At 35.7% G+C, this 22,913-nt stretch overlaps 3 protein-coding genes across 9 annotated transcripts; 1 reads left to right on the forward strand and 2 right to left on the reverse strand.

The window, feature by feature from the left end:
• Window positions 1–699: 699 nt before the first annotated feature.
• On the reverse strand, window positions 700–6,144 carry LOC112574297 (glyoxal reductase-like). Of its 4 annotated transcripts, none has more exons than XR_003101404.1 (7): window positions 5,989–6,144; window positions 5,110–5,330; window positions 3,653–3,781; window positions 3,275–3,382; window positions 2,451–2,669; window positions 1,479–1,620; window positions 700–1,003 (listed from the first exon to the last, which is right to left on the reverse strand). XR_003101404.1 is itself a non-coding variant. In XM_025255289.1 (7 exons), the coding sequence occupies exons 1-6, from the start codon at window positions 5,995–5,997 to the stop codon at window positions 1,487–1,489; spliced, it is 825 nt and encodes a 274-aa protein (XP_025111074.1). In that variant the 5' UTR covers window positions 5,998–6,144; the 3' UTR covers window positions 700–1,003; window positions 1,479–1,486. The 4 variants fall into 4 exon arrangements, 3 of the variants coding, with proteins under 3 accessions (XP_025111074.1, XP_025111081.1, XP_025111090.1); XM_025255289.1 differs by having other exon boundaries at window positions 1,479–1,625; XM_025255296.1 differs by having other exon boundaries at window positions 1,479–1,625; window positions 5,900–6,039.
• Window positions 6,145–6,230: 86 nt separating this feature from the next.
• On the forward strand, window positions 6,231–13,194 carry LOC112574279 (glyoxal reductase-like). Of its 3 annotated transcripts, none has more exons than XM_025255258.1 (7): window positions 6,231–6,415; window positions 7,098–7,304; window positions 8,064–8,192; window positions 8,758–8,865; window positions 9,159–9,377; window positions 9,785–9,932; window positions 10,751–13,194. In XM_025255258.1, the coding sequence occupies exons 1-7, from the start codon at window positions 6,390–6,392 to the stop codon at window positions 10,808–10,810; spliced, it is 897 nt and encodes a 298-aa protein (XP_025111043.1). In that variant the 5' UTR covers window positions 6,231–6,389; the 3' UTR covers window positions 10,811–13,194. The 3 variants fall into 3 exon arrangements, with proteins under 3 accessions (XP_025111043.1, XP_025111051.1, XP_025111060.1); XM_025255266.1 differs by lacking the exon at window positions 6,231–6,415 and adding an exon at window positions 6,553–6,691; XM_025255275.1 differs by lacking the exon at window positions 6,231–6,415 and adding an exon at window positions 6,687–6,708.
• LOC112574268 (rootletin-like) lies at window positions 12,160–21,473 on the reverse strand. 2 transcript variants are annotated; one of them, XM_025255219.1, is made up of 6 exons: window positions 21,219–21,473; window positions 20,706–21,011; window positions 18,808–19,984; window positions 18,307–18,354; window positions 16,399–16,491; window positions 12,160–15,721 (listed from the first exon to the last, which is right to left on the reverse strand). In XM_025255219.1, the coding sequence occupies exons 1-3, from the start codon at window positions 21,438–21,440 to the stop codon at window positions 19,184–19,186; spliced, it is 1,329 nt and encodes a 442-aa protein (XP_025111004.1). In that variant the 5' UTR covers window positions 21,441–21,473; the 3' UTR covers window positions 12,160–15,721; window positions 16,399–16,491; window positions 18,307–18,354; window positions 18,808–19,183. The 2 variants fall into 2 exon arrangements, with proteins under 2 accessions (XP_025111004.1, XP_025111013.1); XM_025255228.1 differs by lacking the exon at window positions 18,307–18,354.
• Between the last annotated feature and the right edge of the window lie 1,440 nt (window positions 21,474–22,913).

Genomic DNA, 22,913 nt, shown 5'->3' on the forward strand with positions numbered 1-22,913 from the left:
CTGTGCGAGGACACACGCACGCATAGATGTCAAGGTCATAGACTTGTTCACGGGTTCTCCGACGTAAATAAAATCCCCCTCCCTCTTTTTTTTTTCCTCCATTCTTTCCTGTCTGGGAAAGCGGTCAACATAGGCATCCAACGCCGGAGGAACTCAACATCAGCCAGTTCGTGGTGTGGCGAACTGTTCCAGTTGTCGAAAGAAAGGGTAAGTGACAGAGTAAAAAAAAAGCGATAGAGAGACAAGCTGGGCACCGCCCACACTGTCAAAGCTGACCTCAGGTTTATCAATCCCAAGAGATACACTCGACTGTCCTAAAATCAAGTGGACAGGGATGAAGCTGGTATTTTCCAGGAAAAATAAGCGTTCAAGGAATTCACCAAACGAATTGTAGTCTAAGGGAAGGAACTATTAACAAACGACTACTGTAGCCAGCTATATTACTTCCCTTCAATTAATCAATCGCTGCTGAAAAAAATATTTTTGCAGCTTTATAGTTCTATCCCTGAAAGTTAACATCTATAGGAAAACACTAAAGTAGTCGAATACAACACTTAGAGTTATCTGAACGGGAAAAGGGGAAACAAAAGTCATGTCAGACTTCATACTTTAGGATATAATTATTTGCCCAAGAATTAAAACTGTGAAATTCTGAGTTTCAAATTAATAAAAGGTTAAAATCAGAAAATAAGCAAATTGTGTTTTCAAAAATTCAAAATTTCTTGTTTAATCTTTGGCACACTTTCTGGCAAGCAATAATAACCTCATCATTAAAAAAAAAAAATCTACAGCGAAATATGCCAACACAAAGCAGTCATGTATATTCAAACAACTCATCATTTTGAGGACAAATGGCTCAACGTGCAGTCTATAATGCTGAATAATATTAATAGTGTGGATCATGATAAAGCTGCAATGAACATTAAAACTTGACTTCTGTCCTTTATCCCTTCCAAAGGCTCTCAGCTGGATTCCATGTACAAGAGTTTTCGGGGAAAGAATTCTGGAGAAAAAATATTTGAAGAAAATGTTAGAGCATGTTGAGATTGAAATCAAATATGAATATGACATCTATACAGTAGCAAAATACCTCTTACTCAAAAAAAATTGTGTTTAATTATTACATGATAAATTTTTATTTATTATTTCTATAACTTTAATTAATATTAACTTGCTTTTGAGTAATAGACAAGAGTTTAATATGTGTCACTACATCTTCTGTTTTCTGCCAGTTATAAAATTTCTTTGGTAAGCTTCCAGTAACAGGTTTAAGAACATTGAATAATGTGCTTTAAATAAAATAAAAGTACAGAAAAATGACTCCCCTCTAAACATAGTCAATGACAATTCCATATGATCTGTAAAACACATTTAATTACAAAAAGGCAAGGTCAAGGCATTTTAAAAGTGAAAAAAAAACCCTCATCCATTTCCCCAAACTGACTTTAACAAGAAAATCAGAGAGACATTAGTCTCACCAGTTTTGTCATTTCTGCTCTGGTATGGACCATTCAAAGACATCTGCATTTTCAATGATGCGAGCTGGCTTCACTGTTTTCGGAATGGTAATATACCCCATTTGGACACTGTAACGAATTAGTGTCTGGCCTACTGTTTTGCCTATTCTGGAAAACAACAAAAATAAAAAAAAAAGACTTGGCATTCATACAGAGTGGAAAATAGAGTGACATGGGTAAAGTCCATGGATGATCTAGATTCTAGAAAGTAAGAGATGTAGACAATTACAGGTATGCATCAGTGTGCTGACTTCAAAATAGCACAGCTCAATGCAAAAATATAATGCAGCATGCATTCAATTTAAAAATAGTTCTTTCACAGAAGTGTTAAAAAAGCCCTAAGTGACTGTGGCATTACAGTTTTTAAATAAACAATGGTAGCACAGGTTGGTTTATCACAAATATAGCTGGTAAAAATTGCAGCAACATTTCATATGACAGACATTCTGCAGGAGCGGCCCTGGGCAGAGAAAGAAATGATGGCCCCTTTGCCTGCCAATGTTGATAAAACCAAGTGGCGGCCCATGATATTTTCATTACGGCAGAACATCATAATACAACATAGAGCTTATTGCTCTGACTCTAGAAACATTAGTAAATACAGCATACTAATTAAAAAAAAAAAAACCACAATGTTTTTCATTCACATTGCCATCAGCTGTGTCGTGTTATTTACATTTTCTGTTTTATATTCAATATATATTGGCATGATGGCCCCTGGTATTTGGCGGACTTGTGCAGGTGCACAGTTTGCAAATGCCTAAGGCTGCTCCTGCATGCTGTTATAACTTCTTGCCTGTTTTAATATTCTACAATTCACATTTCAGCTGTTGAAATTCACATTTCAGAAATACCCCAGTGGGATATACCACTATTATTTTATCTGTTTCACAGCAGATTCCATGGCTTGTCTTATTGAACACATGCACTTACGTTTTTGCCACACTGACAAGGGTATGGTCTTTCATCCTTTCAGCTTTCACTAGTGGTGAGTATCCCATGACTGCTATTCCATTATCTCGGCAGTATTTCACCAACTCATATCTCTTCATCCAGGGATGCAGCTCTATTTGATTGACAGCAGGGGTAGGAACTCCAGCCTTCTTCATCTCCTCTAAATGGTGAATGCCAAAATTGGAAACTCCGATGGACCTTTAATCCAATGAACAAACTTAAGAGGGTATTTTACATAAATGATGAACACAGTGATGACGATGAAGATGACATAAAGAGAGGATGTCATTCTCTTATTTGGCAGCTTCACCTGACCATAAGCACACAATTTTTTTAAAAGAATAATAAATGCTGATGAATCCATTTACCACTAAATATAAAAAAATCTGAGAATGGTTTAAAACAGAAGTAAAATCTTTCATCTTAAATTTTTGTAATCTCTACTTCCTGTTGTAATATTATGGTAATATATGTGCTAGGTTACACTGCTGCGTAATTGATCATTCATGATTACTTGTAAACATGAACACATGAGAAAATTAGTTCATATATTTATATAAAGTGTTGTTTTTATTATCACTTAACTGCATTTCTGCATTTCATCAATCATCTGTGTGAACCCTTAACAGGTTCCACAGTACTGCTGCAGGGAATGAGTTACTGTGATAACAGCAGCCCCTAGAACCTAATGTCAGCACATTATGGTTTGAGAAAAATTCACATCAACACTAACTTGCTTGATACTAGTTATATTGTCAAGTCAAATCTGTAAGAGATGCAGTGTTAATGCAGGAGATATGCACCTGACTAGACCTTTCTGCTGGAACTCCATCATAGCTTTATATGACTCCAACACATATCCATCTGATGGTGAATGGATGAGGTACAGGTCAATGTATCCTGAGTCTAACCTGGAAAAAAGTCACCCTGAACAACAACTGTTTACAACTCACTTGCATCCAGACTGCAACACTCCCTTGGAAATTTCACTTATTTCTCAAAATTTTTTTAGAGGCAATCATGGAAATAACCATTGCTGATAAGGTTTTTCCTTTCATAAAAATGCGACAAGGATCATACTTTGACAAGAGACCGATACAAGTTTATTTCATCACATCACATTTATAATTATTTATATAAAAAAATAATGCAGAAAACACCCTTCAGAAAACAAATCCTACTCTTTTAGGCTTGTGTTGAATTCATCTTTACATGACTCATAGCCATTGGTCCACAGTTTGGTTACAAGAAAGACATCCTCTCTTTTGACTCCTGACTTCTTAATCCCTACTCCAACTTCTGCCTGATTTCTGTGAGCAGAAAGCAATGCATTAGTTCACTGACCTCATATTCATGTAATATTGCAGCAGCTTATATGCTGTTTACTTTATTCACGATTTCAACTCACAAAATACCAAATTCCTGATGTTATTTAAAAAAACAAACTGTTCATAAGATGTGGTTACTAAGTAAAACAGGTTATTTTAAACACAAGCTTGACACAGCAGTATGAGGAATAAAGGTACCAACAGAACTATTTTATATATATTGCATTAACTAAAACTGAAGATGTTAAAGAGAGAATGAAAAAGTGTATCCAAGAGGCTGAACGTGCATGACATGAAAGATAATATGGCAAGAAGAGTGTAGTCAGCTGTTAAAATTCATCCATAGGGTAAGTATGTGAATATTCATAGGATACATTACTCCTGATGACTTTGAGACATTTTGATTATAAAAAAAACAACAACTTACATTTGTCTGGCATTTTTTATTCTATTTTTATTTTGCAGAGGATCAGTACTGAAATTGTTGCCTATAAATTATTGAGTCTATTATAGTGTTTAGTCAAAGTCCTTCCTGATCTTTTCCCTTCTCAGGTAAGGTACCTATCATTGCTGGGTAAGCAGAGAATTTTTTGGTTGAACAAGATTCCACCTTTATCTCCAAAAGCAAGCAAACTAAACACAGTGCTATGGAGTTTCCCCTAAACTGGCTTTCTGACAACCCCAACATCTCTGGATGCTCACTCATCCAATAAGTAACCAACTGAACATGTTCCCAGTATGGTGTGTGTGAATCATCGCATTAAGATGGAGACCATAAGGGTTTTTTTTTCCTTTATTTTTTTTTTTTTGGCTAGTGGGTGACACATGATAGGCATAAAAGATAATGTAAGAGATGATGCATTTAGCATTTTGCTATTTTATGGCTTAAATAGTGAGCTGCACACAAAACTGCATGCACATGAAGATTTTATTATACAGCCTGACACATTACTCAGCTCTGTTTAATGAACGACAACCAGTGCATTCGACATGAGACAGCCATTGCCAACTTATGCATCATGCTAAACTGCCAGAGAGAGAAAGGAACAGCCACTTTTAGTTAGCCTGACTGTACAACACATTTTAAAAAATGTATTAAGACACTTTTTGAAAGAATCATTACATGATGGATTGTCACTCACTACAGGCATAAGCAAAGACATTTTCTGCAGTGATGTAGAAAAGCTTGGCCTCACAGGTCAATGACCAAAAAATATTATCAAAATCAATAACCACTTAATTTTCTGTCTCATATGCATGGTCATACAGCAAGGTAAAATGAGCAAGAAGATAATCTTTGTTAAACTCACCCATAAAGTGTTGCAGTGTCTATCATTTTGTAGTTATTCTGAAGAGCATGAATCACAGCTCTCTCTGCTGGTCCATTGGGACCTGATTTAGCCTGCCATGTACCCAGACCAAACATAGGCATTTCCACCCCATCATTTAGGCGAATTGTGCTGGACAGACTTCTTGCTATACTTACCATCCTGTAGGATTTCTTCATGCACTTTTGCTGATTGTTCAAGTTCTAACATAGATCACATAAAGAAAACTTTAGTAACATTGCCAAAATAACCCCAAAGCATTATTATAATTATATATGCTTATCACGCTTTTGAAAACTATGACTAGACGATATCAACCCTTATACAAAAGCTATTTAGTTTGCTCTTCTTTGCCTTAAGATCGTGCAGAGACTGAAAGTTTCTCTTCTAGAGTAACAGCCGAAGTTCATTACAAAAAGCACGTATAGCAGTAACAGAGATCAGAGACGCCTGCGGAGCTAGGATGATACTGTGACGTCACTCCGCTACTGTCGTCTGCTTACCAAAGTCGGACAGTTATTTAATTTAACCTATGCGAAAAAGCCCTAAAATATCCCTATCACTCAGTTCGTTTTAGGCAGTTAATTATTGACACACGACTGATCTACACCCGCTGCTTATTGATAAGGGATGCAAAAAAAGCTTAAAATATCCCTGTCACCCGATTCATTAAAGGTAGTTCATCAACAGCACACAGCTCGAGATCCACGTAAACGCCGCTAATATAAACTGATGCAAAAAAACAACTATAAAACTCAAATAGCCATATCACCTAGTTCATTAATGACACTCAACTCCACACCCGCCGCTAATATAAACAGATGCAAGAAATAACAACTAAAACTCAAATAGCCGCATCACCTGGTTCATTAAAGCATGGACGTTTGGGGGATATAAGTTCGTGATCAAAGGCACACAACTCCACACCCCACTCCCCTACGAACTATTGGATCGTGCCTGAACATCGCTCCCGTCTGCATATCGGCAGGTCTCAAACAACAGAGAAAGCATGCGTTTCGGAATAGCCTCACTATTCGATGTCGTGCAAGACTACTGTGGTATCTAGTCAGGGGACATAAACGCAATAAAAGGAAGTAAGACCGGCAAATCCAAAATGAATCACAGTAGACACGTCCTGTGACAAGTATCTGGAAATCGACCTCAGACAGAGATATATACTGCAGTTGAAGATCAAGTTTATCCTCTGTAGTGCGAAGCGAACAGACTGTTCCTTTGACTTGATCAGTGATTTGAGACGGTTTATGTCTCATAACAGTTTTACTTTTAGGTAAGTCGGAAGAAGTGTAGCAGACGACGTCCGAAGATTAATATGGTAGTAGCACACGCATGATTTGAAACTTATCGCTTGAAGCTCTATATTAACTATTTACAGTACTTCTTTTGGGATCGATCATCTAATTGACGTAAATTATAATCAAGCTGCCAAAGTCAAGATTAAAAAAACATGAAAACACGTACATATGGGATCAGACACAGACTGCGGAAGTAAAATATATATGCATGTTCATCGTTCAAGAAAACTCGAGAGAGTGAACATTTGTTGGTAAAATATTTTTGTATGTGCGTATTAATTGCTTAGGCAAAGACAACTTTTAAAAAACACAAGTACGCTATAATGTAGAATGTAGTAAAACATACTATTTATTTAAAACTCTATAATCTAATTGGTATTTTAAAGATTTGTTAACGATAAAGTATACTTATATTTTTAGCACGAAACTGTCATGATCCTTTTTATCAGCTGCCCCTCAATAAGAATATTGTAGATGTTGCTTGCTTATTTTGGTGCTTAAGTCAGTACAGGCGCTTATCACATAAAGTGGGTGAAGTTTTTCATCAACTTCAGTTTCTTGACATCACTTCATCTTCACATTTCATGATAGTATTTCCTTTGACAAACAAATCACCATTTTACTAACATTTTTAATGTTCTGAATTTTTGTTTTCAGAAGTGTACTAACACTTGTAAAAAGAAGCATGGTAACAGTGGCTACAAGTTTTTCCAGCACCATTAAGCTCAATAATGGCATGGAAATGCCCTTGTTTGGGTTAGGGGTGTTCCGATCTGAGGCGGGACAGAGTGGGCCAGCAGAAAGAGCAGTGGCCTGTGCCTTGCAGAATGGGTACCGAATGGTTGACACTGCAACAATATATGGGTAAGATGGACAAGCAGCTGGTGTCAACCAATTTAACAAAAGATGAATGCAATGAATATATGCTAGAATTCAGTCTCACCTTTTCGCCTTCCTTCTCACCCATCCTCCTAATTTAAACACACACACACATGCAGAGTTTATGTAAGATTTCTCTCTTGTTAAGAACACCAGATCCAGCTGTTATCTGCACATTAAGAAATTAACTTAAAAAGGGATCCAGAGACACCTTCATTGATCAGTTCATCTGCGGCCATAGTTATGAAACAAGGTTAAGACTCTGTCCTTGGGATAAATGTCTTGTTTCCAAAGTTATAAAAAGCAGTGCAGATGTTGTTTTACCATGTCAAACAAATTATTAAGTGGTGGCAAATATGCCTAGGATAAAGAAGCATGAAGTATACTATAGTGACCACAGGATCCAGAGATTATAACTTTGGAAACAAGTTGCTTGTCCTTAAGTTTCTTATTTTCCCTTAGGAAAACAACTTACTTGCTTTCATAACTATGGCCTTAAGGCAGTACCTTCAAACTATTTCCTAGACTGCAATCTTCCATGACATAAATATATGGTTTACTGTTCTTTTTCCTCAATTGGTTATTTTGATTTGCTATTTATACTTTTGTACTCATATTTTTTTCACAATCTTAGAAATTGTACCTTTACATGTGGTCTAAATGTGTTAAACAATTTTTAGTAATGTAAATTACATTTTAGAGTATCAAAAAGATAGTTCATCTTTGTGTGTTTTGCTGTTTCAGCAACCAGGCAGATGTGGGTGCAGGCATTAAGAAATCTGGTATAAAACGAGAGGAAGTTTTTATTGTTACAAAGCTGTGGAAGAATGGCTATGAGACTTGTCGAGATGAATTGAACAATAGTCTTGAACAGTAGGCCTCCACATTTATTTCTCTTTATTCTGTTCATCACAAGATATCTTTTCTTCCATTTACTTCTTTTTCAAAACCATTCAAAGCATTAGCCCCAGGACTATCCATCAGCACAAAGAGAAACTGTGAGGTCATTAGGTGCAACCCAATAAAATTTGAAGGCCAGACATCTACTGCAGGAGAGAATGGTTTGATCCATAGAAGGAAATGAGAGTATTTGCTGTGGTTTATTGTGGCTTGTTAGCTGCCACTGCATGTACTTCTTGGCTCACTCCTTCAGGTCAAACCATTCTTTCCTGTCCTAAGGTAGAAGTTCAAGTGAATATTTGGAGGGTTAAAATAATGATGTATTTTTTCTACTTTAAAGTGTTGATAACATATTGTGGATGCTGAGTTTCAAAATATCTTGCACCTTTGAATTTAAAAATAATCTGCCAGCGAAAACAGTTACCATTAAGAACATTCATTTTCATTTTGAACATGTAAAATAGTAAATTAGTATAAATTAGTAATTAAATGTAAAATAGTCAAAAACTGTTATAATTTTTTTTTGTCACCTTGACAGATTAGACTGTGACTATGTGGATCTCTATCTAATTCATTCTCCATCTAATGGTCCTGTTTTGGAAGCATACAAGGCCATGGTTGAATTCCAGCAGAAGGGACTCATAAGGTAATTGTTTAGACAAGGGTTTGTCAGGGATGGGCTGGAAATTCAACTTTCAGACTCATCATTTCTCCAGCAAGGACTGACATTTGTAGCCATGCAGTTACTTTGACTGTTGCTTCTTGACAAGACTAGAATCATTCTGAAAATTAACCAGGTTATAAAATCTGCTTCCACTGATTTTCTGGAAGTTTTCAAATCTAAGTTTTGTTCTTAAGTAATGGTATCTCATTTAAAAAAAATTATTTGACTCTGGCATTGTAATTGTTATTTTGTCTGTTGTAAATTTTGTATACAAGGTCTATTGGGGTTTCCAATTTTGGCATCCATCATCTTGAAGAAATCAGAAAGGCTGGTATGCCTACACCAGCAGTCAACCAGATTGAACTAAATCCTTGGATGAGACGATCAGATCTTGTGCAGTACTGCAAAGACCATGGTATTGCTGTCATGGGCTATTCCCCTTTGTACAGAGGTGGAAAAACAAGTGATGCTATAGTAACTGAAATGGCTAAGAGGTAAGTAAGGAGTAAATTAGTCTGGATTTTTCTTACAGAAATGCATATGCATTTTATTTCATTGTGTAGAAGTTTTCATTTACTGCAGGATAACTGATGGAGGGGGGGGGGAAGTTACATCAAATCCATTCTTATATAGGCAATTAAAATTATAAACCAATGAAAAAAGTTATGAAAAGGCAGTCAAATAGTGTCATGTTAAAATGCGTGATGGTCATCACTGCAATGAGGACTCGAAGCCTGTCTCACACACATACTATTCAGGATGTTACGTTTGCAAGACTGGATAATGCAAGTTTTTGTTTTCTGGATACACAAGTTTCCTTCTAATTAAGTTATTTTTATTCACATTTACCTTTTGCTTGTTAATGTTGTGGTTACAGCATCCTAGTTTGTTCTTTTTAAAGCCTCAACAAGACTGTTGGTCAGTTGCTGATACGCTATAGTGTCCAAAAAGGGTATATTACCATACCAAAGTCCACCAACCCTAAACACATTGTTGAAAATGCAGATGTTTTTGACTGGGTGATTCCTGAGGAGCTCATGAAAAAACTGGTATGTTTCAATATTAACAACTACAGCATATCACATTAGTAGCAGGAAGGACTCTTTCATGAGCAATTGTCTAAAAAAAATGTGCTATATTTTTGAGGGCTTGTGCAAAATTTGTGTCAATTTACTTATAGTTTGTTCAAGCTGATAAGGCATGTTGTGCATGGGGACATAACAAATGAGTCACAAGCAGGGCTATCATGTTGATTGTACGCATTCTAATGGTACACAGATATTGTTTATGTTGTTATATTGGCTTGACCAGTCTGTAAGTGGGTTACAGAATGAATCTAGACCTGATATGTTTGATTCCATTTTGTATGCAGCTGAGATTTTTCAGAACACTAAAATAAAGAAAGAAATGTGGTTGAAGAACATATATAGTACCCATCACAATGTTGTAAGAATTGTCTTGTGACACGTTTACAAATGTTAAAAATAAAAGAAATTCTGGACACAACCAGACCAGTCTAGATCTATTTCATCTTTGCTTTTGGAAATCAAAAGTGATTTCTGTTCATCGGTTGCTTTTTTTTCTCTTCTTTGTCCATGCTTTTCTTTCACATGGTTTCATCAGTCACTCCAACAAAGCTGCATTCAATCAGCACTTGTATTATTCAGATGGCAATATTAACAATCATGTAACCTGAGCACAGCCATCTAGTCACACAGCTGTTGTATTTTTTTTTTAAATAGCAAAAAGTAAGTAAAATTACATATACAACAAGAAAAAGATACTGTTAAGTGGACTTATTTTTGAGGTAAACTCAATTTACCTTCATCAGAAAGACAGTATATTGTTTCCAATATTTTGTCTGCAGGAATCTTTTCCAGAGAAACCAAGTGGCTGGGATCCAGTAGTATCCCCATGGAAAGGTTAACATTTTAGAAGTGTACATTTGTGAGCTCCCAACCCTTGAATATTAGTTTTTATCCCCGTTTAGTATGGAATGGTAGAGGTAAATAGTTAAACCCTTCTGTGTGCTTGATAATGGTTTGGTATTTTATCAAATATTTCTGGTACTTGTCTGTGATAATTTGTTCCATAAACAATTTTCCTTTAAAATAATGACTGAAGCATTTTACTTACCACAAATGTTTCTGTGCATTAAAAACTGTATGATGTATTTCTATCAATAAAACGTAAGACTCAACTTCTAACTAGTTTAGCATGCCCGCTGAGTAAAGCATGCAATCTAAAGTCAAATACATTAGGTTGTAAGTTTTTTCAATATGTATCAACCAGATAATGCCTGAAAAAATGAGGAAACTTGCAAATATTAAGCCAGCTTTGGGATCATCAAATAGCTGTATGACAATGACTATGACACACTTTATTTGTCCCAGTGAGCAGTTTGAATATGGGAAAGGTGTTCTAGTCACAAAAGTAAAAGTTGGAAATAAAAATAAGAATGATTTTCATTCAAGTTTACCAGTGTCATACATGAAAAGATCTATTATTTTCTGGTAAATTACTACCAGTGAATGATTTTGTTTGCTATCATATAATGATAGTTTTCAATGGTATAGATTTCTTTTCCTACAGTGGTAGACAGTGCTTGGGGTGATTTTTATCAAAAGTTTTCCATCAGACCATTTGATCAAGAGATTTACTTGCTTTCGATATTCTGTAAGATTTGACTCCATAAAGAGTTGAGAGGTTTTCTTCAAATTGTTGTGAAAAGAGCAATGGTTTTATCCTTTATAGAGAAGTGTGTTTTTCATTGCCCAATAGTTTTGGACAATACAGCCAATCTTCTCCTTCTTTAGTGGCTTTTATTTATCTTGCCCATCATGAGTAAGGGTTACATTTTTGGAGCCAGTTATGCAACAATGCAAAGAACTCACAGCTCTGACTATGCAGAGACCAAGCAATATCCCTAGCCAGTGGTGTAGGAAGATGCTCAGCTTTGGGGTCACAAACTCCATGCTGACAGTGAACGAAATTCACATTCTTGTCCTCTCAATATCTTTTTGAGGGCATGGCTGTCCCCTGTGCTGCCAATGGCTCCTATGCCACTGCTAGCAACAACCCAAGTAAGTCTCTACACAGAGTTGTAAATTCTTCCTGCCTCTTTGCACATTATGAGCAGAAAATGTAACCAGTTAATTTTTCTCTTACGCAAGAGGAAAGGGGGACAGTCCTTTTAAAAAAAAAAGCAACGTAAAACTGCTTATGTGGGTTTTATTATTCCACTTCATGAAGTTGTGGTCATGATATTTTTTTTTCAGTAGGAATGAAAATCACCTGTAAGGGACTAGAAATATTGTATGTTGCATAGCATTAAAGGATGCATTTAGGCAGGGGTGCCATCACTAAAAAGAAATGTAGACTGACATGTAGCAGACATACATTTGCTCTAACTAAAGAAATACTAGTTACTTATGCGCTACACAGTAAGTTAGTTATGCACAGATTAAATTCGACAAGTTATAGACATGCCAGCAACTTAATCCCATAGCCAAAGAAGCTTTTCAAATATCCATAAATTACTGTTGCAATCAGAGGACCTTGTGATAAGAAATTGAATGTATTGTCACTTAAAAGATATAATTTACGCACTTCTAGAGGCTTTGTAGATCTGAAAAATCAAAATCAGTCTCTAAACAGAATTTTTATTTATTTTCACAATACTTTTTTTGGTTTCTGTTACACTTTCTTTTCATAAAAATGACCACTCTTATTTGGTGTTTAAATTTTCTATTTAAACAAAAAGAAATTGAAAGAAAGTTAATCAAGGACTTTAAAAGTATCATATTAGATGATATGTAAACACTGAAAAACATAAATGTTTGATGAATTTATTTAATCATTTACAAATAAAAACATAACTTCAAAATGTAAATGTTTTAAATTTCTTATTTATATATCACAGGCACAAAACATTAAGCAAAAAAATAGGTAAGTAGATAAGATTATAAGATAAGATGAAAAAAAGGAAAAAGAGTTTGACCAAAGTGGGCCTTTAGAACATTTAAATGTGTATTATCACTTGTGATGTTTGGCCTACTGTAATGTGAAGGCTGCATACTTAAGCTGATATATTTTGGTGATTGATCTTGGTTAGAAACAGCTGGAAGTGGTTATTTATGAAAAGATATCTTGGATCAGAATGAGCTCTTTGTCTAAATTTATGTTATTTTCTCTGAAAATGTTTTTCTGGCCTTTACCTATGTTCTTGACCTCCATAAGATCCAAAGCATCTAAAATTTGTATTCATGTAATTTTCCGAAAATGCCAATATATCAATATAAAGATCTGAAACAGCTTTTTCTATGAATGAAAGTTGGCGAGTAAATCTGTTTTTAAATACAAGCATTTTAAATTGCCTCTTTTTAAAAGGATGAATAATAATGTATTCCAGATGACACACTTATTTATACTCTTCAAATCTACAAGCCAGCTATATATTTCTTCTACTACAAAAACATTTTGGCAGACACTTTGGTGAGAAAATAATTTACAAACATCAAAACAGGTTATTAAGGTTGATAAGACTTAGATGGACTCATTCATTTATAGCTTCCATACCCATATCACGTTATGCTGCATTGCAGAAGAGGTAGTTAGCCAATGGAGACCTGAAATTTATTTATGCATCATAAATTTTCTTCTTCTGTTCTAAAACTTTGACTGCATATGATAACATAAGTACACAAGTTTTCTTGAACATAGATGTAGAATTTCATACTCATTACAGTTTAGGTCCAATTGTAATTCACTTTAGTGTACGTCTTTGAAAAAGAAAAATCTCCATCAGAATGCTTGGTTGCAACATCCTGCTCTCTGGTGTTCATAAGTTAAAAAATAAATATACTACATCCATTTTAAGTTTTGAAGACACTTACATTTTCTTTTTATTGTTAAATTTCAATGGAATCAAAAAGCAATGCCAAAACTAAAGCAAACTGTGCACTAAAAACAAAATAGTGTAGAAAAAATATGAAAATGTATAGCAAACATTAAAATTAATTACATCTAGCTCTGCTATAATAATAAAATGTTCTAAGGTTGTACTGGAATATACTAGATCACAGTAAAGCTTTGCAATATAATGGAAGGAACTGCAAATATCCATTTACATTTTATCATACAAAACACATCAGCTGTGATGTTCTGCAACTATAAACTGGTATAGGGTTAGAAAAGACAAAAATCACAGCATTTGGGCTTGCTACCATGATTGTGTTCATGTAAACATGTAAACAGGCATTTGACATTATACCACCTGCATGCAGCCACACTTTACATTTTCATGAACAGGATGGACATGTAAATGTGTGTTCGCAGGCATGCACATGTACCAATTCTCACCAATTCATAACATTTTAAATTTCAAGTGTTTCCAAATATCAGTAATGAGTAAGAATGGAGAGCAATAATTGATTAGTTGCTATGGAAATTGCCATTCCCAGCTCAAACTATACAAAGAGGCACTTGGATTTGTTGTGCTCACAGAGGTATGTTCTTATATATGTGTTTGATTTTCTTATGGGTCATATCTAAAGTGAATTTGACAACAAACTAAATTAAGTACTTTTTATAAAATACAAAACCTTGGCAAAAGGAACAGTCATGTTCAATACCGAGTCATGTGTTCAATACTAATTATTCTGTAAGTAGCATGGAGCTTGCAGGAATATACATTATTTAATACAAATGTGCGTTCATTGCGCTAAAAAGGCACTAAAATATATAAAAAGTGAATACGGCAAGTGCATTTTTTATTTATAAATTATTGTAAATCAAATGGTTTCATTTATTTGAACTTCCATAAATCATAATTTGTAAACCAATAAAGGCATTTTTTTTTTTTGATGTTATTTAGGACACATAGAGTGCATCTATATATCAAGTATATATAGTTTTGCTTGCAAAAAACACAATATATTTTCTCTCACCAACCCATATATCCAAAATCAAATGGTGAGGTGGTACATGTAATACTGAATAAAAGCGACTAGATTTATCTTAAGTTAACTTGGATGTGGTCAATGTAAAAACAAAATCCATTCGGTGAAGATCTGATTTTGCGCAATATCACAGAATTAAAAGGTATATTTTTGTTTTAGAGTTATTTTTAAGTTATATAAAATCCATATGTGCTGTATAACATCACCAAAGAAAGCATCAAATTTCTAATTGCTTTCTGAAAGAAAAACAGTGTCTTCATAATTCATGTTACCTAATTCAGGGATCACACTGGCATATAAAGAAAAATGTCCATACATAACATTAGTCTGAATTAAGGTAAATGTAATAAGTCTGCTAAATTAATGTAGTACGAGTACGACTTCTTTGTTCAGTGCCAGGTCACAAGGAGATGCTTATTAATTATAGTTCATAAATTTAAAAATCTCTCATAATGGAAGCACTAATTTTTCAGCAAAAGTAATATTTAATAATCATTAAATAATGCGTATGTGTCTTATTTTCAACCTCAAACTCTTAAAACATCATAAGGGCCACAAAGAGCAAAGGAACAAATTTTGGTATTTTTCCAGAAAAGCATTTTTTCTTTTAAACTAAATAAATGAAAATAAGTATAATCATTCTGGTGAAATCACTTAAGTTTGCTACATTCATCTACATGGCATTTCAATAATAATACATTTTGAAATAAAACTTTCAAGGTACAAAAAAAAAAATTCAGCAGTAAAATTGAAGATTGTATGTAGCTCATTATGATGATCAGTCGGTCTTCTTTTTCATCAGAAAGCAGCTGATAATGCTTAGTGTTTCTCCATTTTTCAAAGACCTGCAACTGAGTTTAGCCCAGTGATGAATTTTCCTGAAAAAAAATACAAAAAATAATGTCAGAGAGGTTTTGTTTCTTGTCACATACTTGTTAGACTGAAAAATTAAAATGGGCTTATCCTCTCCTTTGACATTTATCTTGGAAAAGTACTGGTGTGCTAATGTTTACTCGATCTGGCTACCATCAAAACCACAGTATGGAGACTACTGTACTGTCTGTCTCAGAAAATGTCACTGGTTGCCAGGAAAGTGTTCCATGCAGTATAAAATTGCAACTCTATCATCTTTCCATTTTGAAGGGTGCACTTCCAGCCTATCTTTCTGCAATTAAGTCTCCTAGCTTATTTTCTTTCTATCTATATTTATCACTGATCCTCAAAAGAAAAACTGCTGAATGTCCCTAGGACGAACTTAAAAGTCTTTTGCTGGGCATATGCTGCCCTAGCTGTCTGGAATATACTTTCCTTTCAGCTGAGACATGCACCACCTTTGTCAGCATCTAAGCAGCAGATGAAGATGCATTGTTCCATTACACTTATGACTGAAAACCTGTGGATGATCTTGTCCTTGGTTGTGTAAATAATGCAAAATGTTGTTATGCTTTATGTACCATCATGATATTGGTACATGGTTTAGTTTTTTGTATTTTTTTTTAATTGTAAAATTATGTGTCATATTCTCTAAGCAATCTTCACTATTATTATTACTCACCTTAGTCCAGCTCAGACACTGACACCAGTGTACTTCTTAATTAGCTCATTGGCATAGCGCCTCTGTTCATCAGAAAGTGCAATGGGTTCCTGACTGTTTGAAAAACAGTAAATAAAAGCAAATTAAAGTATGCTGTCAAGAACGATGATTTAGTAACCTAAAGAACAAAGAGCTAATTGCTTGTTCAAAAGCATAAGAGAGGGGACTGAGTTATTTTATTTAAATCACTCCTGATGATTCTCGAATGTTTTGAAATTGTCATTTATGTATTTTATCCAAATAATAATATTAAAACAGGAATAGTGGGACCCACAATTTTTTTTTCTAGTGACTAATTTCCCCAAATCTGGGTGGTCTCTTCCATTCAAATGCACACCTAAGGCAACACAGATAGTCCACAGATATATTTACATGACCTCAGGCAATATAGGTTAATTAGCCATGTCATGACATGATTTTGATCTCTTTTTGCGCTAGCTGATGACAGGAGATTCTAAGTATCTCAAAAATTGAAAGGTATAGCATTCACCCAGATTTGAGGAAAAAAATTTTTTCACAGCTGCTTTACCCAATCACAAAAAAATTGCACCCCACTATATTCCTTTAAAAAAGAAGATGTTTTCATAACTGTGCTTCAGTTAAATACTGGTTAACAGAGAAGTTCCCTGTGAAAGTTGGCTGAGATCACTTTTAAGCAAACATCAACACATTTAAAACGACAATGTTTTTGCTTGCTTGTGTTTTATAAAATAAAAATATGTTTTGCATGCACTCAAAGGCTTTAAAATTAAAATATAGCAACATACTTAAAACTGTACACAGATGAATTACTTTTAACTTCAGAAACTGTAAACATAGACTCTGACTGATGAGTTGAAATCACATCTAAGTCAAAAGTCATATCTGCATGAAACAGCCCATGCATCATACTTACTAATGTCTTTCATTATTTTTCAAACATGGAATTAATAATGATTTTTTATTAATCTTAAAAAACATGAAAGTTTACATGTTGTGCTTTAAACAGTCATATTTGTAGAAAATTTTATTATCTTATATATCAGTCACACAAAATGTTAGCAATTCTCTGTTAGTATTAATAACAGCAATAATATGGTTCGTATATACAACTTAATTGACATGTGAAAATTTCAACAAGGATGATAAGTAGTGTGAATTGTGTTATATTTAGTAAAAAAAAAATCTATCAGTGTTTCATTACATATAACATGGGCTTTTCACAAATTCTATGTCTGCGCAAAATAGGTAATACTTTTAGGTATCCTTTTATGCACAAATTATATTATCTGTTTTTTTCATTCCAGTAAACTGCAACAGATTCATAGATAGCAGTGTTTTTAAAGTATGTGTATATGTGAAACTTTGTATAGCATCAGCTTTGGAAGTGATGAGCAGTAGGTATCTGTTCTACTTCTGTTTATATTTATGAGATTTCCAGTACAGACCAGGTTCATTCTCTTCCCCACTGAATCATCATACATTTAGAAATTCAAATCAATAGTCCTTTCCTCTGAAGGTAAAGGTTTACATCTCGTATAAGTATAGGACTTATTATTTCCATCATCATGGTATTTATTGTGTTTGCTTTTGATGCATTTAAGTAATGTTGATTACTTTAGGTGAGCTGATGAACCTGGCAACACATACGGTGTACATTCTAAACATCCATCACCACCAAGCACAAATGAGGTCCAGTGCTTTCAAAGGCTTACTAGAGAATGTGAACAGAGTGCATATAGTGTTAAGAATAGTACACAGAAAGGTAGCAGTAGCTAGTAGTAAGCTACATAAGCGATGTAGAGATATTTTGCCATACAAACAGCAGAGCACAACACTATCCCCATCAATAAGATTGTTGTTAGCTATACATATTATATGCATACTTACCTAAGCTTCTTTATAAGTTCAACCACGTTAGGAACTTCTTCATTTTCACTGCCAGTCCATAAGCCACCCATTTCAATTACATCAGGTATACAATGATATTCATTTATAATACATAGTTCATGTCGTTACGGAAGCCATTAAAATTCACACACACTACAAACAGGCATATACATCTGGCTTTGTATTAGCATGCCGTGCAGACAAATTTCAAATTTCAACCCTCATTGTGACCTGTTCAAGAGTGAAGACCATATAAAACATTTCAAGTGATTTAGACAATGAGTATTTCTGCTTGATTTCACCACCTAGCAGCAACTAATATAGCTCGAGTACTTACCTTAAACGGGTCACTTGCAACTAATATTTATGCAGTGAAAAAGGGAACAAACATTTCTAGATAATATTTTGATATTTTAGGTGAGTAAGAGGAGGGTAAGGGAAGGTGGAAGAAAAGGGAAATAACCTTTCTCACTCAAAACTTAATAGATTATTAACACTTACAGCTGTAGTTCAAACCAGGACTTGGAACGATGAAGTTTCCTAAACCCATCAAGCTTCGCGTCTTCTTTACTTAAGCTTCTGGCGATGTCCCCAGCACCAGCATGAGGGAACAGAGGCTTGTTGTTAGTGGTGCTCCTGCTCTTATGAAGCTCTGGAGACAGTCGAGTTGGTGGGGAGTGACTACGATAGGCAAATCGTGGACTGGCACTCCTGTCCCTTCCACGAGTGTTGAACGTTTTCCCATTTTTTAAGATTCCTTTTCTGTTCTCACCAAAGGAAACAGGGCTTGGGCTTGGCCGTCTCTTTTTAATGTCAAGCACATCATTAAAGGACACATTTAACCTGTCAGCTGTGACGCTGCGACCTGGACTCCTGCTCATAGTCTGACTTTCTCTAAGACTTTGTGATGTTCTTGTTGGGGAATCTTCATGAATACTATTGAAACAGCTTCCTTTCTGGTTGGACTAGCCGAGTGTTTAGCATGCAAAGAGCTGGCTGTTTCATTTCTACTGTGGTAAGGGCGATAGGGAATGGGTTTCTTTATGGGGAACTCATCTACGGAGGCAGCTGGACCTGATCTGCTGATAGGTGGTGGGCTTTGCATTCTTCTTTTGAAGTCCTCATCTAGATCTAGCTTGTTTGGATTGGGCTGCAGATCTGGGTAGGTGATAAAGTTTACTGGTGATGCATGTGGATCTGGGCTGCTGCACCTATCAGAGGTTAGACTCTGATACCTGGACTTTCTGTGTGGGTAAATTTCTCGATAATTTGATGGAACTGTAGGAGACAAATCTTCCATGCTGTAGCTTAAGTTACGTGCAGGACTTGGAGCAACTTGTGTGATACTAGAAATGTTGGGTGTGCCAGCTTTGGATTGTGTACTAAGGGAAACAATATCATCATTGCGAGTGCTGCTTCGGTGATGACCAGGAGACAGATGGCCATTAGACCAATTTAGGCTGTTGGATTGGTATTCACGTTCAGCCTCATCGATGGCTCCCTTTTCCTGGTAGTTGCTGATGATAGTTTTGACTTTAGACTCATTGTGTGTCTGCTCCATGCATTTAAGTTTATGAAGAAGATCTGTCCGTTCCTCACGCAGTTTATCCAAACATTCCCGCAACTCCCTGATTGTATGTACAGATTTAGAGTGGCTCCTCTTTAAGTCATCCATCTCCTGGCAGACAAAAACATCTTTTGGTTTTATTTATGAACTGTTTGTAACATGCACTTAAAGTTTTTGTTTAATTAAAGGAAGAAACACATTACTCAAATGACTAAGGCACTTGCTAAATGATTTGAATCTTTAATAGCAGTAAGGCCTTAGTATAAAAATAAGAAATCACAGCATGAAGATTTTAAAGTTCATCAGAATAAATTTTGTTTCCATTCACTAAGCTGAGCAAGATAACTATTTCCAAAAATCTGTGTAAAAAATCTCCAGATATCATTGTTCAAGAGGTTCAACACTTATGTGAAAGACCATGAAAATGCCTTCTGAATTAAAATATATCCTCAGTTTCTAACTGGTTGTAGCCTTGATGAGGTAAAGACATCCATGGACTGTGACATTGCACAAAACATATACGATATATCTCTTTGCATGAAATATCTATCTAAAGAACAAAGAAGGGAGAGATTGCATTTACTCATATTTTGGGAAATATCTTGCTATGAGCTCAAAGTAGTCACTTGACAAAAAGAGCCTGCACTCTAGAGGATATGTTTTCCAGTGAAGTTTTTTCTTTGGCATTTTACTCTGACACAGAATATGCTAAAATATGGCTTACCTTCATTATTATTCTGTAAAACTGAAACCTGTCTAGTTTTACACCATTCCATAGTGAAAAGTTTGTAAACTAACACTTCACATTAATGTGAGCATAAAAGCACACTACCTTTTTCAATGAACTGTTCTCAGTCTCTATAACTGAAGCTCGACCATGGAGTTCTGCATTCTGCTCTTTAAGAGCAGAGATGTCAGGCTTATTCTCTGATATGGACCTGTCCAGCATAGACAGTGTATGATCTAGTTCTTCTTCCAATTCTTCATTGTCATCTTGAACCTGCTGTACCAAAAGCTCCAGTTTATGAATACGCTCCTCCATTGCTTGGGATTGTTCACGTTCTTGCTCCAGAGTTGTACGCAGCTCCATATTTTCAGCTTGAGACTTTGCCAGATGTTTTCTGCAGTCATCAAGGACCTAAAAAGAGATACTTAGGTCATAGGTATGTACTTTAGACAATGACTTCAGGGTTGTTAAATGTTGATACAAATGCAAAATAGATTGTCAAAACACATTAAAAATGCACTTGGAGGGTACAGACGAAACATTAAAATAATTGTATCACAATTGTTTATTTCATTTTTTGCAATGCAGATGATTTTAAAGAAAACATGTGTTGCTTACTTCATTTGTCTTTCCTAGTTTGCCTTGAATTTCATGACGAGCATTGTTAAGTTTGGCCTGCAGAATGTCATTTTCAACAATGGCTGATGCCAGTGCCTGCTTCAGTTCAATAGTATCTTCATCACTGAGAGTGTGAGAGGCAATCAACTGCTTATATCTCTCATGGCGATTGGGATCAAGTCCTTCAACACCAGTAAGATCATTTCCCCAGATATCCTGCATTACACTGCGGATAGGACTCTTGTACCCAAGGCTGATGGGCTTTTTCTTGGGACTGGTCTGCTGTACTAGCTCTGTTTCTCTTAATGTTGCTGGGTTATGCACAGCTCTGTCGCTGTCATCACGCAAGAAATCTGAGGAGTCTGCCACCACCTGAGAATTCAAAACTTGCTTTTTTTGGAATGAGTAACTGCCAGGCTTATAGCGCACTGGAGAGAAAGCACATCTGTCTCTATAATTTCTTCCTGGTTATTCCGTTGGAAAGATCCAGAGTTCAGATGCTGCAGTCTAGGTGATAACCGTGGTTGTGGGCTGAGACTTCCAAGCCTAGCTGTACTCTGCCATGGTTTTGAATAATTTTCTAGATTTTCTGTACCAGCAGATGTTGAATTATCTTTTGGAGCTAGAATCATCTTGTTATCAGTTTCCTGAATTTCCCTGTGAAAAGAGTAAGAATTCCTGTGAGCATTTTGTCCAGTGTGATGATCCATGGTCTAGGTGTTCAGGTACTTTTCTGTCTCTGCTAGAACTGGACTGTCTTCCAACGGGTAAAGTGTCAACATGAGCCTCCTCCATGTTTTCGATCTTCTGCTTCAGTTCTTCAATTTCCTTGCAAAGGACTTCAATAAACTTTGTCTGAGCAAGCGAGTTAACATTTCTGGTTTTGACCCATGCACCATCTTGGCGTCGCCTCTGACGCTCCCAAGCTTCTCGTCGAGGTACTCTTCCAAGACCCCCAGTCCTAGTGGCTGCAAACATGGTTTCATCTGACCAGTGAAGTGGGGACATCCTGTCAGGTGTGCTACCAAAGCATGGACTGCCTTCCGGTGACAATGCAAGCCTGAGACTAGTGACTGGAAAACTGACACCGCCATTTTGTCTGTATGATGAAGGCAGAGGTGAAGAACTGGTGTGATAACCAGCAGGACTAGATTCATAGCTTCTTGGTGACAAAGAAGAAGATAAAGAACCTCTTCCAGGGGAATAAGTCTGCTTTGTGGCTGTGTCTCCTCCGGAATGTGATAATTCTTTTCTGCTTCTGTGTGATGGGCTAATCAATGAAGACACACTGTATCTGCCCACAGGTGATCTGCTTGATAAAGATGTTGTGCTTCCAATCTCATTTTCTTGGTGTGGTGATATGGATGGATGTCTAAGGTTTGAAACGACTGAGCAAGGTTTTTATTTTTTCTCTCTGAAAAAGGCAGATTTCTTTGTGGATCTTTAGATCTGCCTAAACCAGGTTCTGCTAGTGGGGACAGATAATTGCTTTGAGCAATGCTTAAAGGGTTCATAGAATTTCCACCATCTTCAGCACAGGCAGATACTGAGCGCTGAGAAGTTTCATGTGATTCACTTTCCTCAAGCACCTTCAGGTCTGTCTCTTCAGACTCTTTCTTCTCTTGTTTACCAGTTTGTGACATTTTTCTACCATTACTGTCCCTGGACATGTTTATATCAACTTCAAGCCGTGCT

This window comes from Pomacea canaliculata, linkage group LG1 (assembly GCF_003073045.1).
Source record: "Pomacea canaliculata isolate SZHN2017 linkage group LG1, ASM307304v1, whole genome shotgun sequence".
Classification (NCBI taxonomy): Eukaryota; Metazoa; Mollusca; class Gastropoda; order Architaenioglossa; family Ampullariidae; genus Pomacea; species Pomacea canaliculata.